Raw genomic sequence first — 13,751 nt, forward strand, 5'->3', positions numbered from 1 at the left:
AAAATCACAAATTCATCCTGCAAAATTACGCAGTTGGTGTAAACGGCTGCGTTAAGAAAAGAATATATATTCACATTTACACATGCAGTGTGTAAAGGCCTTAAGGATGGCGGGCAGCATAGACAGTATACACTGGGGTGATTCACAGGTATGGAAGCCAGCACAGGTGAGACTAATCAGGGCGGGGCAAACAACTAACCAGGATGGAAAATGAGCAAAGCGAGGAATAAAAACTGACAGAAACAGAAAACAATGTTTTCAAAATAAAACAGGAAAAGGTGAACAAAAACAGAACGATCCAGCACCATCACAGTGTGAGCAGCAGATGTGAAACTCATCAGCGCTGTCAAGCTGCTAAAAGGTGAGTCCTCCTTCCTGCTCACGAACACAGAATGCCGTTCATCTTATTGGCTGAACTATAATCTGTGATGCTGCTGTATTCCTTGAAACATAGCAGCTGGTCCTGAAAGCCCCCTCAGAGTACCATTCTCATTATCGGACAAAGTTAAAGTCTGTTCCTGTTTTTTGGGAAAGGTAACTGTAATTACTGAAATGCTATACATTACTGGAGCAGTAGTGACCTTCTTTACTTGTTTATATATTAAAATAGGGACAACAGATGCTAATAAACATCATGTTCATGCTGAATAACAGAGTATGAACTCATAGCATTACATCTGGTTACGTAAAATTAAAAATGATGTATCATACCTACTTAGAAATGCTCACAGTTCTGGTTTGGACTAATAAACGGTTTGAGATTTGACATATTCAGAGCACTTCCTTATTACAAAAGCTACTCCCGTACTGCTGTCTTGATTTGCATTTGTGTATCATACAGCATTTTATTTACTTTCTCGTGCTCGTAAAACTGACAGAAATTCGAGTTCTACATCAATTTCCCGACAGTTCCTGTTTCCTTACCCTGGCTTCAAATTCCCGTGAACGCTCGCTGACCGACACTTCCACAACAATTTGCAGCAGTGCGTACTCACAAATATCCCACTTGTCACCCAGTTTAGGAGCAATTCTTTGAACTAGGAAGGTTTATAAATGTGCCACCTGAGGTATAGACTGACTATAGGTTAAAGATTCGTTATTCCAACTTTTCGGGACATTTTGGCCTGCCTGCATTTCCTGCTGAAACTTTAAATATTTAAACCTTGCTTCCTAGTTACAGCAGGTAATCTGATAAGTTGCAGTATTTGCATTTTAATGAGGACACTTTTATTTACTGGAAATAACCCACTCTTAAGGCTGGATTTAAAATAACTGCAAGCACGCGTGATGCCAGAGACGAGCATGTTGACACACAGTTGAAATACTTCCTAATGAATCCATTAAGCACCTTAAGTAATGAGAGCAGTAGTTAATTACTGACCCCATTAGCATAACTGGTTGTGTGTAACACGTGACAGTCTTGGGGCAGCTGAGCTCTGTAACACGTTATCTTTCGTAACACATCAGCTCTGCTCAGAGAAGTCAAGTGCTGTTTTGCTTCCTAGCAGCCTCTTTGAGCCGAGGACACTTTGCGACCTCGGGGTCCTCTCTTAAAAACACTGCGGTGCTTTGCACCTGTTAATCATTCTGACAGCCGCCAGAATGTCTCACACACACACACACACAAGTTCAACATCGATTTGCAGGTAACACGTTCGTGTGTGCTGCCTTGCTTTCTTGCTCTTCAACGCGCTTCATCATACTGTCTGGGTTGGATCCAAAATAACGTTTGTTGCTGCTGCTGTGTGCTTCACATTAGACGAGAGACACTTACAAGGTTCCTAACCCTCCACTCGTCCACCCACTCCAGTCCTCCCTCCCTCTCTGTACGAAGCTCTGACACAAACCTCCTACGTGTTGCCACAGTGGGGGTATTTGTCTGTGGCTAATAAAATCAGTCTTGGCTGAGACACAAAAGAGCTCAGCCGGCGAACGACGCTTTTTCTGTCAGCTTTTCCCCCTCTCTTTAAACACACTTTGTTGAAAATGTGTTTTTGTGTTTAAATGTTCCTTGTTGTGCCGCTCGTCACTGCCATAATAGCCCGCTGTTGTATTTGTGCCAGTGTTATTAGCGCTCCCAGTAACGCATCTGATTTCACTTGTAGTAATGACAAAACAGCGGGCACGCCTCTGCTCTTCTGCGTTACTTTCTTCTCCATCTCTTTCATTTGTCTTCCTCTGCTGACACCTTCCTCCTAAGCCTTTATTTTCCACGCTCCTTCCTGTGCTCCGAATCTCGGCCACCCTCTAGAAGATTATACATTTCTTTTTGCAGAAATTGAGAAATTGCTGTATAATTACCCACAAAGCACTGACTGCTCGATCTGCATAATTGCCTCTACCATCCATTGCAATTATCGGCAGTGTTGTCTATTTTGAATCAAAGTCCAGTAATTATAGGGTGTTTTATGTTAGAGAGACTATCCGGCTGTTATCGCAGTAATCCTCTATAATCTCATATTCTCTATATGGGCTCCTAGTCATCACCAAATATGGTGACAATAACATAATTACATGATGAGGTGCATGCATGTCGGTATGTACAGAAATAGCCTGTTGTATAGACTGCACTCCAACAGAACTGTTGAAAGTGGTCTGCAGCCAAAATAAGCAGCAACACTGCAAACAAGCAGAATCTAAAAATACATTTTCTCACAATATAGTAAGTTTCCACTCCAAACAGGAATTCAGGTAAAGTGATTGAGCTGTCTATTGAAGCGTAAAGATCCTGTTGTATTCAGGAGAAACCCCAACAATCAAGTGACCCTATGAACTGGCACCTGGCGACAGTGGGAAGGAAAAACTCCCTTTTAACAGCAAAAGCCAGGCTAAGAGAGGGGCAGCCATCTGCCACGGTTCAGAGGTGAGAGGAAAGAATAGATAAACGAGAGAGGAGAAAAGAAAAGGAGACCATAGAAAGACAGTACACACAGACTAAGGGCGAGAGAAGACTAAATGGGATGACATGCTGCAGTGAGGTGTAAACATGAGGAGTGAAAGGAGGTGAGTGGAGAAGCCTATAGTGGCATAACTAAGGAAGGATTCAGGGTCACCTGAAAGTTGGAAGCCTAATCTTGAAAGTAGAGATAGTGTCTGTCTCCTGAATCCAAACTGGAAGCTGGTTCCACAGAAGAGGGGCCTGAAAACTGAAGGCTCTGCCTCCCATTCAGATATGATTTATTATTCAATAATTTGTATGTAGAAAGGATTTGAAGATAAATTCTGAATTTAACAGTTTATGTCCAATATGGGAGGAATATGATCTCTCTTTCTCGTCCTTGTTAGGACTCTTCCAGTAGTATTTTGTACTAACTGGAGGCTTTTTAGTGAGCTTTCAGAACAACTTGATAATAATTTTACAATTTTAGATTTATTTCACATATTAAAGAGCAGTCCTACATATTTGTTTAATCTGCATGTTGAAAGATCAACAGTGACTCCAATTTTTCTCACAGTGTTACTGAAGGCCAAGGTAGTACCTACCAGACTATGTGGTTAGACACCATGTTTGTATATATGAAATTTAGACCCGAGTACAATAACCTCAGTTTTATCTGAATTTAAAATGAGAACATTACAGGTCATTCAGGTCATTGTCTTTAACGCCTTTGATTTAACAAACTGATTAGTGCCATTTGGCCTGTGCCTTCTAATGTAAAAAGTATAGGTCCCAGGACAGAACCCTGTAGAACTCCATGACTAATTTTTGTGTGTGAGGAGGGCTTCACACAACAAATTTGAATCTGTCAGATAGATATGATTAAATCCACTGTAGTGCACCTTTATTAATACCAACAGTCAGTGTTGGTCAAGTTACTTGAAAAAAGTAATCAGTAACTAATTACTGATTACTTCCCCAAAAAAGTAATCCCGTTACTTTACTGATTACTTCTTTTCAAAAGTAATTAATTACTTAGTTACTTAGTTACTTTTTAAAAACACGATTTACAACCTGAATAGGTGATAAAGTGATAGATCTTTCAGCCCAATTCTACTTTTTCTGCATAATTCATCATACAAAATGTAATCAAATGAAAAAGTCTCTTTTTAAAACTTGTTTTATTAGTTTTAATCTTTTAACTTTATGCATCAAGCAAAAATTAAATTATATGCAACATTCTCTGACTGGAAGAAATTTGTTTAACATTTAAACCTATTTTCTGCACATTCCAGCACATAAAATAAAATATGTTTTTGTGTTTACACTCAGTCTTTCAAATAAATGCAAGTGAAACACAGCAGAAAATAAATAAAATCAAAGACTAGCGGTCCTGTTGCTCTAATTTCACCTGTATAGCAGCCGGATGTTTGCCCTGCTGCAGGTGCCGCAGCGGTCAGTGGAAGAATCCCAAGTTTGTCTGTGAATTTCTCGTTCTGTGGCAGCGCACTCGGCGCTTGCTCGGAAGTTAAGGGGTTTTTTCGCTGTAAAAAGAAGTTTTCTTCCCACGCCCGGACACTAATGTTTTTGTCACTTTTTACGGAATCAAACTCAAAGTAAGGTCAGTACTTCCACGCTTTAAACGCTGCACGCTCATACTCTCTCCGCACTCGATATATTATCCATTGTTGATCTGCACACAGCTGTTGCCACGAACGTCGCACTCGCTTACGTCACTGTCACTCTCGCAAAAAAATCATGGTTTTAGTAACGCAGTAACGCAGTGTGCTTACGGGAAAGTAACGGTAATCTAATTACCTTTTTTGCAATAGTAATCCCTTACCCTACTCGTTACTTGAAAAAAGTAATCGGATCTCTGCCAACAGTATACTCTAGTCACCGTGTTAAAATGAAATCCACAGTATTGAATGTTGTACTGCTAACTAGCAGGATAGGAGCAGAGACAAGTCCTCCACTATCAGATGCCATAAGATATGCCATTCATAATGTTCAATACTGTTGTTTCAGTGCAATGAAGAATTCTGAAACCTGATTGAAAGTGGTTGAAGCAATCCTCTGCAAATGATTACCCAGCTGTTTTACGCTTATTCTTTCAAGAATTTCTAAAATAGTTGGAATGTTGTAAATGGGGCTATAATTACCTAAGACAGCTGGATCACGTAAAGGCTTTGTAATTACTGCCACTTTCAAAGCCTGTGATATGTATCCTGCAGAGATAAATTGATCATATTTAAAATTGTAGTATTAATTAATGTTAAGATTTCTTTGAACAGTCTTGCAGGGATTGAGTCTAATAGACAGACTTTTCCTAAATGCTGCTGCGAGAACATTGAAATAGTGATAACAGAAGATGTTATAAAGGAAGTGTGCTGCAAGTACTGCATGAAGCAAACATGATGGGAGCATGATTTCCACTGTTTTATTTCTATTGTTATATTTATTTGTTGCAACAGTCCACAAGGTCTGTGCTATGCTCCAACATTGATTAGGTCAGAGGTTCCCAAAGTGTGGGGCCCGCCCCCTAGGGGGGGCGCAGACCCATTGCAGGGGGGGCGCGGTATGAAAAGAAAAAGAAAAAAAAGAGCGCTTGGACACTGGACAGGTTTTTGACGGGGCTCCCACATAAACGCAAAGCAGGAGATGAAGCATCGCCAAATATGTTTCCAAACCAACTTCCTTCCAAGCCAAAGACTAGAAAATATGGTGAAGCATATCTTCCCTTTGGCTTCACCTGCACAAGTGCCGAGGTAGGTCTGCCCTGCAAAATTAGTTTCCCTGCGTCGGGAGCAGCGCTGGGCTCTCCAAATCACGGACAAACAGGATCCCACATTCTTGATTTTTAGTTCACAAACACTTCTTGTAATAACTAACTACTCCTGACATTTTGGACATGTTAGCTCTTTATACAGTAAAGTTACAGCGGGATACAAATAATATCAGGCTGATCCTGCCGTAATTTGTTCCACTGGTTCAAATCACGGACAAACAGTATCCCACAGCTGTTTTTGTTTTTGAACCCATTTTGCACAGAGAGGCATTTTTTGAAAAATGTATTGACAGCAATGTTGAATATTATTACACAGGAGAAAAAACAACTACACGTAAAATAATTACACCGTGACGCCTCTGCCTTTCTAAATGGAGGGACAGTAACTGCGTGTGTATGTAAGCGTGTAAAAACTGCAGATAGATTAACGGTAACAGTATTTTGTCTCTATCTGCCATTCTGCAATTCATCTCATGTAAACAATAACGTGGCGCACTGCGTGACGTGAAAAGAGGCACATACCTTTGACGTTGCGTGACGAACTCTGTAATCCTCGTCCACACGTAAACGCAAAAAAGGAGTTTTAAATAATCTCCGTTTTCGGTGAATCGCAACGCCGTTTACGTGTTGACGAAAAGCCCAAACGCATAGAAACAGCTGCGTTTTCAAAAATACCCGTGTAGGTGTGGGGGGGCACAAACATTTTTCTTGTAAAACAAAGGGGGGCCTGGCAAAAAAAACTTTGGGAACCACTGGATTAGGTAAAGGTATTCATATCATTTGGATCCGGTACTGCAACAAACAACAGAAAAACAGTTTTGTCACTTTGGTCCCCAAACTCCCCCAAAGGTGGAAAAAATCAGTGTGCGTGTGCACATGTTTAAATCATTTTAAAATGATCCGACAAATATCTTACAAAAAATAAAGAACATGTATAGTGGTATTCAAAAATATTAATGATATATAGTACAGAGTCCCAAACTCATGGGTGAGTTACTACTATAGTTACTGATGTCATCTTTTATGTACAGTCTATGCTGAGGCATGTCATAATGGCTGTTGCTCCATTAACATAAGCCAGACCTTCATCTTCATTTGAATTTTTATTGTTTACAAAAAATTGAATGAAGTTAAAAATGTCAAACACAGAAAGTGAAGCTATTTTATTATACACTTCTTGTTTTTTTAAATCACTTTCAGGAAAGTGTTGCTCCTGGCTAATATGTTGTTCAAATATAAATAATTTATTTGCCATAAATTTGTAGATATATTAACTAATTGCAGTTCACGGAGGCTGGGATTAATCTATCTGGAGATCTGCAGCTAAATGAATGAGTTCCAAAGCACCTGACATGTTTTAATATTCAGCTGTGAGAGAATAATTTTCTCTCAGCTGACGCGGAGCTTCCCCGTGTGAACACTCCAGCCTTTACCTTTCTTTGATGTGAAGGTCTCACTAATTAGGTGGAGCCCAGATTTCCTCCTATATCAAGATTCAAGGGTTTTCTGGGTGGGCTCACTGTGTTTATATGTTTATATGTGCGAGTGGATGAAAAAAAAACTCAGCCAGAGGCGAGGTTTACCGCCTAAGAACAATCAGAGTGCAAGATGAAAGAGCCCCCCCTCTCTGATGCTGGGAATTTCTGATGTTATTATCGTATACATCTGTGGGCCTGAACTGATAAAACATGCATGACTGTGAGCCACAGTGCCAGGTTTATGTTTTCTCCCTCTTGGAACTGCCAGTGGTAGTTTGCATTTAGATGACAGCCTCTGACAGTCCACAAATTGAAGAGGCAAGGCTCTGATTTTTCTCATTCCACTCAGCCTCTGTCTTCTTCAGATCAATAATATTATTTTGCAATAATGTTTGCAACACACAAAAGGATCAGTAAGGTTCTGCCTCATTAGCATTAACTGAGTGCCCAGCTTTGTTAGATAAGAGAGAAACACAGCAAGCACACGATTTTGCAAAGATTGGTGGCAGATTAAAAAATTTCAGAAGGATTTTCTTTAATCTCATTTGGAGTCAGAAAATTTTGGGGGCAGTTCTTCTCAGATTTCGTTGGTGAAACAATGATTGAGAAATTAAAGTTAATATTGATAAAGTTTAAAAAACGGTACCTGCTTCTTTAAGAACTTTTGATAAGACTAATAGAATGGGTTTTTTTTCTTTTTCAAACATATATTTTATAGATTTTTGGAAAGAAAGGTAGAGATATACAAATAAATAAATAAAAAAATCTAACATTTAAGAACGCTGGTGTTTTCTGACATTAAGGAGAAATGACTGTATTACATCATGGCATTTGAAAGGTATTTACATTACCTTATAATACTGTTGCTCGATTAGACTGTTAACCAATCATTTTAACTTCGTTGTCACTGTCAGTTAAATGGTTTGACACATTGTTTCTGCTTTTCTTCTGATTGTGGTATATTTCCTAAATCCTTGAGCCTTGTGACAAAAGTTTGGGCTGTCCCATATTCCTGGAGTGTAGCAGACTTTTTCATAGGGAGACGACCTGAGCTTCATACTAATCCTTCACTTTAACCTCAGAAAGTCAGTAATCTATTAAACTAAAAGAACTGATGAGAGAGAGTTCCTGCCTTCGCCGAACATTTTATGCACAAAGTGACAGAACTGTGAAATCCCTTTGAATATTTTATGTAATCTAGTGGGAGAGAAGTGCAATCAGTGGACGACTCAGAATATGCCTAGCATTTTAAGAGACACTGTTTTCCAAACATTTTTCACACACTTCATCAGAAACGTCAGTGCTGAATTCTTCCTGCCTGTCTGCCCTGAATGAGTTTGAAGATGGACCATCCAGTTATGCAGGGTGTTTTAAACTGACACAGCTCCTTCCTTTAAGCTGCAGTCTGGGGTTCTGCTCATACAGTCGAACATGACTCCTTAAAAAGTGCCTCGGGTTTAAAAACGAGAGAACGTTGAAACCTTAGAGGTCCACCTTAATTGCTGAAAGAGACAACAAGTACAGATATCTGCTAAATAAATGATGCCCTGCTTTCGAGAGAAGGACTATTTTTTTCTGCAAGCTGCTTTGCAACCCACTTTGATTTCTGTCCTATTTCACTAAATATATATTAAAATCGTCTTTTGACTGTATTTTAAAACAGGAACATTTTAAAATGTCTGCTTTGCAATCTTTCAACCTTTCTTTTTTATATCACAAACCTACTCTGTTTCCTGGAAGAACCACATAATTAAGAAAGAAATGTCACAAAATGTCCGAGGTTTGAATGCCAAAGAGTTAAAAATAGACAAACAGCATCTCTGCTTGGGTGCAGACCTTATCTGCAGCAGGACATCTTCTGATCTGCTCAGCTTTTCAGCAGCAGTGCTCTTTCCCTCTGTGTGTGATCACTGCCCAGGCTGCCAACATCACCCCATGAATCTTAAGAGCTGTCCCACTTGCCAAAGTTATCATCCCACCACAGCCCCGCAGCCTTGTGGTCAACATCCGCTGAATTCCATATTACTTGATCAAGGACTTCATTTGTAGTCCTGGCTCAGGTTGGACTCTTTGGACTCACTTCAGGCCCCCAACGCTGAATTTTCCAGCCGCTTCCTGTACTTCCTCTCTGATTCAATTCTCAAATCGGGAATGGCTTACAAGGCTAAGTAGGATGGAGTCGGATCTCTCAAGGACTTCATATTCCAGACACCGCCCTACTGCTTCCACTGATTCTGCTGTCTCTGATGAGCCTTCAGCTGCACTCCTTCAGTCCTTGATTCAGCTCTGTGCTTGCTGCTCTCCAGCGGGATGACCTTCCTGATCCAGTCGAGACTGCCGTCTCATTTCCCAGCTTGAACTGACAATTCCCCCGATTGTTTTATCACATTCTTTTTTCCCCCGGCAGACTCATTCGTGTGATATTTAATACTTGTTTGACTTTTTTAGGCTTAGAAATTCAGTTTAAAGAATTTTCTATTTTTTACCGTTAAAATGCAAATTTCAAAACAAACAAACCAAACACGCGCCCGGGTTATAAAGTTCTTAAGGGCAAAGAATCTTCAGCTGACAGCAGGCAGCATCAGTAATATTCATGACAAATATAAGATAGAAGAGGAATAATTTAGGCTGTTTCCTCTGCCGGTGTCTGGGGCCTTTTGACTTTTCTGTTTTCTTTTCACTTCTTCATTTGCATTTTGGTACTTGGAGATAGTGACACTGCTGAAACAGAGCTTTAAACTAAATAAAAACTGGATAAAATTACTTGATTGCTCCATCCAATCAGAGCAGAATCAGGAACATAAACAATGAAAATACACCAATGAGATTTAGGCTCAGTAAAGACAGTAAGGACCACAAAAACTGTCTTTTATACTTATTTAATCAAAACAAAGCAAAGAGACAAATGAGGCTCAAAGATTCAAACATGATTCAACGTGAACATTTTACGTTTTGTGCTGTTTGTTATTCCATCCTTTAGGGACATTTAGAGCAGTCAGAATTTTTAGGGTCCAATCTTGGATGTTAGATCAGTTTCCTGAAGTTTGTTATCTGTGTTCAGCTGCTGGCATCTCCTCTCTCTTTGAGACGATTGTATTTGTATATGACAAAAAGACGCATAATGAAGAAACTGTGACCAAATTAATAGCACACTAATTTCTTCTGAACCATGTGTATCAGTTTTAGGATGATTGCTCAACAAAAGCTTTCCAGCTTTTTTAAAAAAAATACATTTAATAAAAAGGCTTCTACAGAGTATGTGCACACCAAAAGAATCAACACCCGTACAGGAGTAAAAGCAAAGTGAAATAATGAATGAGTAAAACAAATATCTACTGGAATAAAATGTAATTTCTTCACTGAACGTCTCTTTAGAGGAAAAGAAAATCAAAGCTTATTAGAAAGCTTGCTCACTCCTCCTCGCTCAACATATTCCTACCAGAAAAACTGCACAGGAATATTAGAAAAAACAAGGTAACACTATAACATAATCTTCCAAGGGGAGTAGCTGATAAAGCAGCACAGTAGCAGGCTCTTAATCAGAAAAGACAAAGAAAGGCGGCCAATCAGTCGCAGGTCTAACAAATACAGTCGGACAAGCATTTTGTGCCCCCAGGTTCCACTCCACACCTCTCTTAGCATCACTTTGTGCAGTCAACTCAAGACCCACCACAGCTTTGTGGGGTATTCACAGGCAACTTTTTGGCCCCCAACGCCCCTGCCTGGGAGCCGGGCAGCAGTGCTTCCCTGTCAAATCTGCACAAGTGGATGTGTCTGCTGTTGTGCACACTGACCCCATTATGTGTGTGCCAGTCGCTCCAGCTGGTGGTTTAGCCAGTGGCACCAGTCGCCCCCTTACTGCATCGGGAAGCACGCCAGTAAACATGAGCCTCCCACCCCTCTCAGGAGCCACAAACACCCTGCCTGTCTTCCCTTGGTACTCGGTTCTTTCTAATATGACTTCAGATCAGAAGAAACTTCCCCCGGTAGCAGTGAACGAAGAGAGCAGCGCCCAGTGCCAAATCCTGTGCAGTACAGAAGAACTCAGTGTGGTTGTGCATACCACAGGAGATGTGTACATTGGGTGAGGAAGACATAGGTTTGGACAGGCTTAGCACAGCTCTGCTTGTAGCTGATGCAGAGTCAAAATGTACAAAGACTGTTTTTCCAGTAATCTATACTTTATGGTGTTGATTCTTCTCACAACATCATGAGAGGTGATGAGAGAGACCATGTTAATCCCTGCAGCTCGCAGCGTAACACCGATCTCTTCAATAATTCGCTTTTGTCTTTATAAACACATTCCTATCTGTACTTTATCATCCTGCAGGGCGGAGCCTATTCTGCAGCGAATAAAGGAGGACCGGACCCGGGTGGTCTCGCCTTCATTTGACAACATCAAGTATGACACTTTTGAGATCGAGGAATACCCTCTGTCTGCTCAGGGCTTCGACTGGGAGCTGTGGTGCAGATACCTCAACCCGCCAAAGTCCTGGTGGACGCAGCACAACAACACGGCGCCTATCAGGTAAACGGGAGATGAGCTCAGAGGCTCAGTAATGTAAAAAACTATGAGGGGAAAAAGAAATGGTTTTATTTTACTAAAAGGAACCTCTTTATGTGAAAGAAGTCCAAGAAAGTATTAATTATTAATCATTTGACTTGAAGCATATTGAAGTAGGGTTGATAAGATCACTTACTAAGCTCATTATTTTTACATTATAATTTCTCCAACACTAATCCCCATGAATAATTACGTATGTAAATTCTGCTTAGTGTAGTGTCAGTATTGTAACCCGTATAAAACCCGCGGGAAGCAATACAGCTACAAAGCAAATGAAGTGTAACACATAAAAACGGTCTCGGTGGGCCGTTACATTTAACATTTAAGAAGGAGAGCAGGTACATTTTATTTCTGCTTATTTGATGTCCTAAACAGCATGCACAGTCACCGCGCATACCCACAAATAACGATCCACATCTTCAGTGGCCAGGAAAGTGTTGCCAATATAACAGAGCAAGATTGCTTAGATGCACACCAGAGGCCAGTACAGACAAACAGCCCAGTAATGACAGCAAAATTGCCTCCTCACCAATACGTGCAAAGAGGATAATATGTCTGTTGTTGAGGTTTATGGCAAGTAAATCAATAATACAGTGTTTATGGATTTGGACAAAGACAAGAGGACGTATCCTGCTCAATATTGTAATGGAGGAAGATAAATGGGCCCAATTATTTATTTCTCTATCTTCTTAAGCACTTTTGTTCAAGTGCAGATTGCTGCTGGATTTGCTCGGGAGGACCGCTTGAGAGTATTGTTACCGCTTAATGGCTTTCAAAGCAGTTTTGTTAAATCGGTATCTAATTTCTTAAGTAAACATGTGTATTGTGCTTTTCCTAGCTATCAGAAGATGATGAGTTATGGTCTTTGAGAGGCAGTGCTCGGACGCACATTGTTCCTCTGAGCTTCAGGAAATTCACCTTTGAATGCGATAATGGATACTACGTTAAAGTACTAAATCTTAATTTACACCAAGGCAGAATAAACAGTGTGGGAGAGCTCAGAAGTTCACAAAAGAGCCGTTTGTTGTTTCTGCTATTAAAGTTGGGAAGTCGCTGCATGTGTGTGCATGGGACTTAAAGCTCAGAAATAACAAATTAATCTTAAAATACAACAATGCAGTTTTTTTCCAAAAGAATAAAAGCTAAATACAGAACAGTGCAGACGTGTCTCTGGAGTGACCAGTCGCGCTCCTTCGTCTGGCAGTTCGACGGAGTCTGGATCTGGCGGTTGCCAGGACAACGGTACTTGTCGGACTGCACAAGTGTAAAGTTTGGTGGAGGGGGGATTACGGTGTGGGGGCTCGGCTCTTAGTTCCAGTGAAAGGAACTCTTAATGCTTCAGCACACCAGGAAGTGTTTCCTCTGCACTTCACATTTAGCATCACTGCAGACTGATAATGTGAACTCCATAGCTCAGTATTTCCTGTACGCCATAGGCTGTAAAGTAAAAACAATGAGCAGATGATGTATGAAGTGTTACATTGTGCTCTTTAACTGAATGTTGTATGAAAAAAAATGTGTTGAAAGCCAGTGTGTGTGTGCGGGGGGGGGGGGTGTGTGTGTGTCTTTTTTTTGGTTTCTGGCTGTTTGCCACTGTGTGTATCCACTGGGATGCAAAATTCACCCAAACAAGCTGTTTTTGCAGCGGTGCTGTATTTCATATTGATAAGAAGAGATGTGTGCGACTGACAGCATGAATACTAATAGGAGTTATTTTTCACCCCTGTTGATTCAGTTTGATGTTGATGAAAGATTTGTGTACTCTTCCCGCCTGAATTTCCACAAAATGTCCTGAAGTAGTTGTGTTAGGTGAAGGCATCATTTTGACAGCTGCATCATTTGTGAGTATAATGCACTGCTTGGGTTTTTCATGGAAGACTAAGAACTATGTTTAGAGCAGCGAATGTGCAGTGTACTTGAAAAATAGATCTACAGGGGCCTTGATCCCCACAGTTAGCCTCAGTATGAGGCTAATTGTGGATTAGGACATAGCTGTTGTACGTGGGTAGAGGAGGATGCTTTGCATTATATTTTTTTAAAGGG

General features: G+C 40.5%; 1 protein-coding gene across 2 annotated transcripts in view; it reads left to right on the top strand.

Moving 5' to 3' along the window:
* Positions 1–13,751, top strand: part of LOC109194212 (polypeptide N-acetylgalactosaminyltransferase 18) — a 171,459-nt gene that overhangs the window by 107,057 nt on the left and 50,651 nt on the right. For both annotated transcript variants that reach the window (XM_005449193.3, XM_003439526.4), the window contains exon 5: positions 11,475–11,672. In XM_005449193.3, the coding sequence (XP_005449250.1) occupies positions 11,475–11,672 (198 nt within the window). The remainder of the gene's footprint in view (positions 1–11,474; positions 11,673–13,751) is intronic.

Source organism: Oreochromis niloticus, linkage group LG7, assembly GCF_001858045.2.
Source record: "Oreochromis niloticus isolate F11D_XX linkage group LG7, O_niloticus_UMD_NMBU, whole genome shotgun sequence".
Taxonomy (NCBI): domain Eukaryota; kingdom Metazoa; phylum Chordata; class Actinopteri; order Cichliformes; family Cichlidae; genus Oreochromis; species Oreochromis niloticus.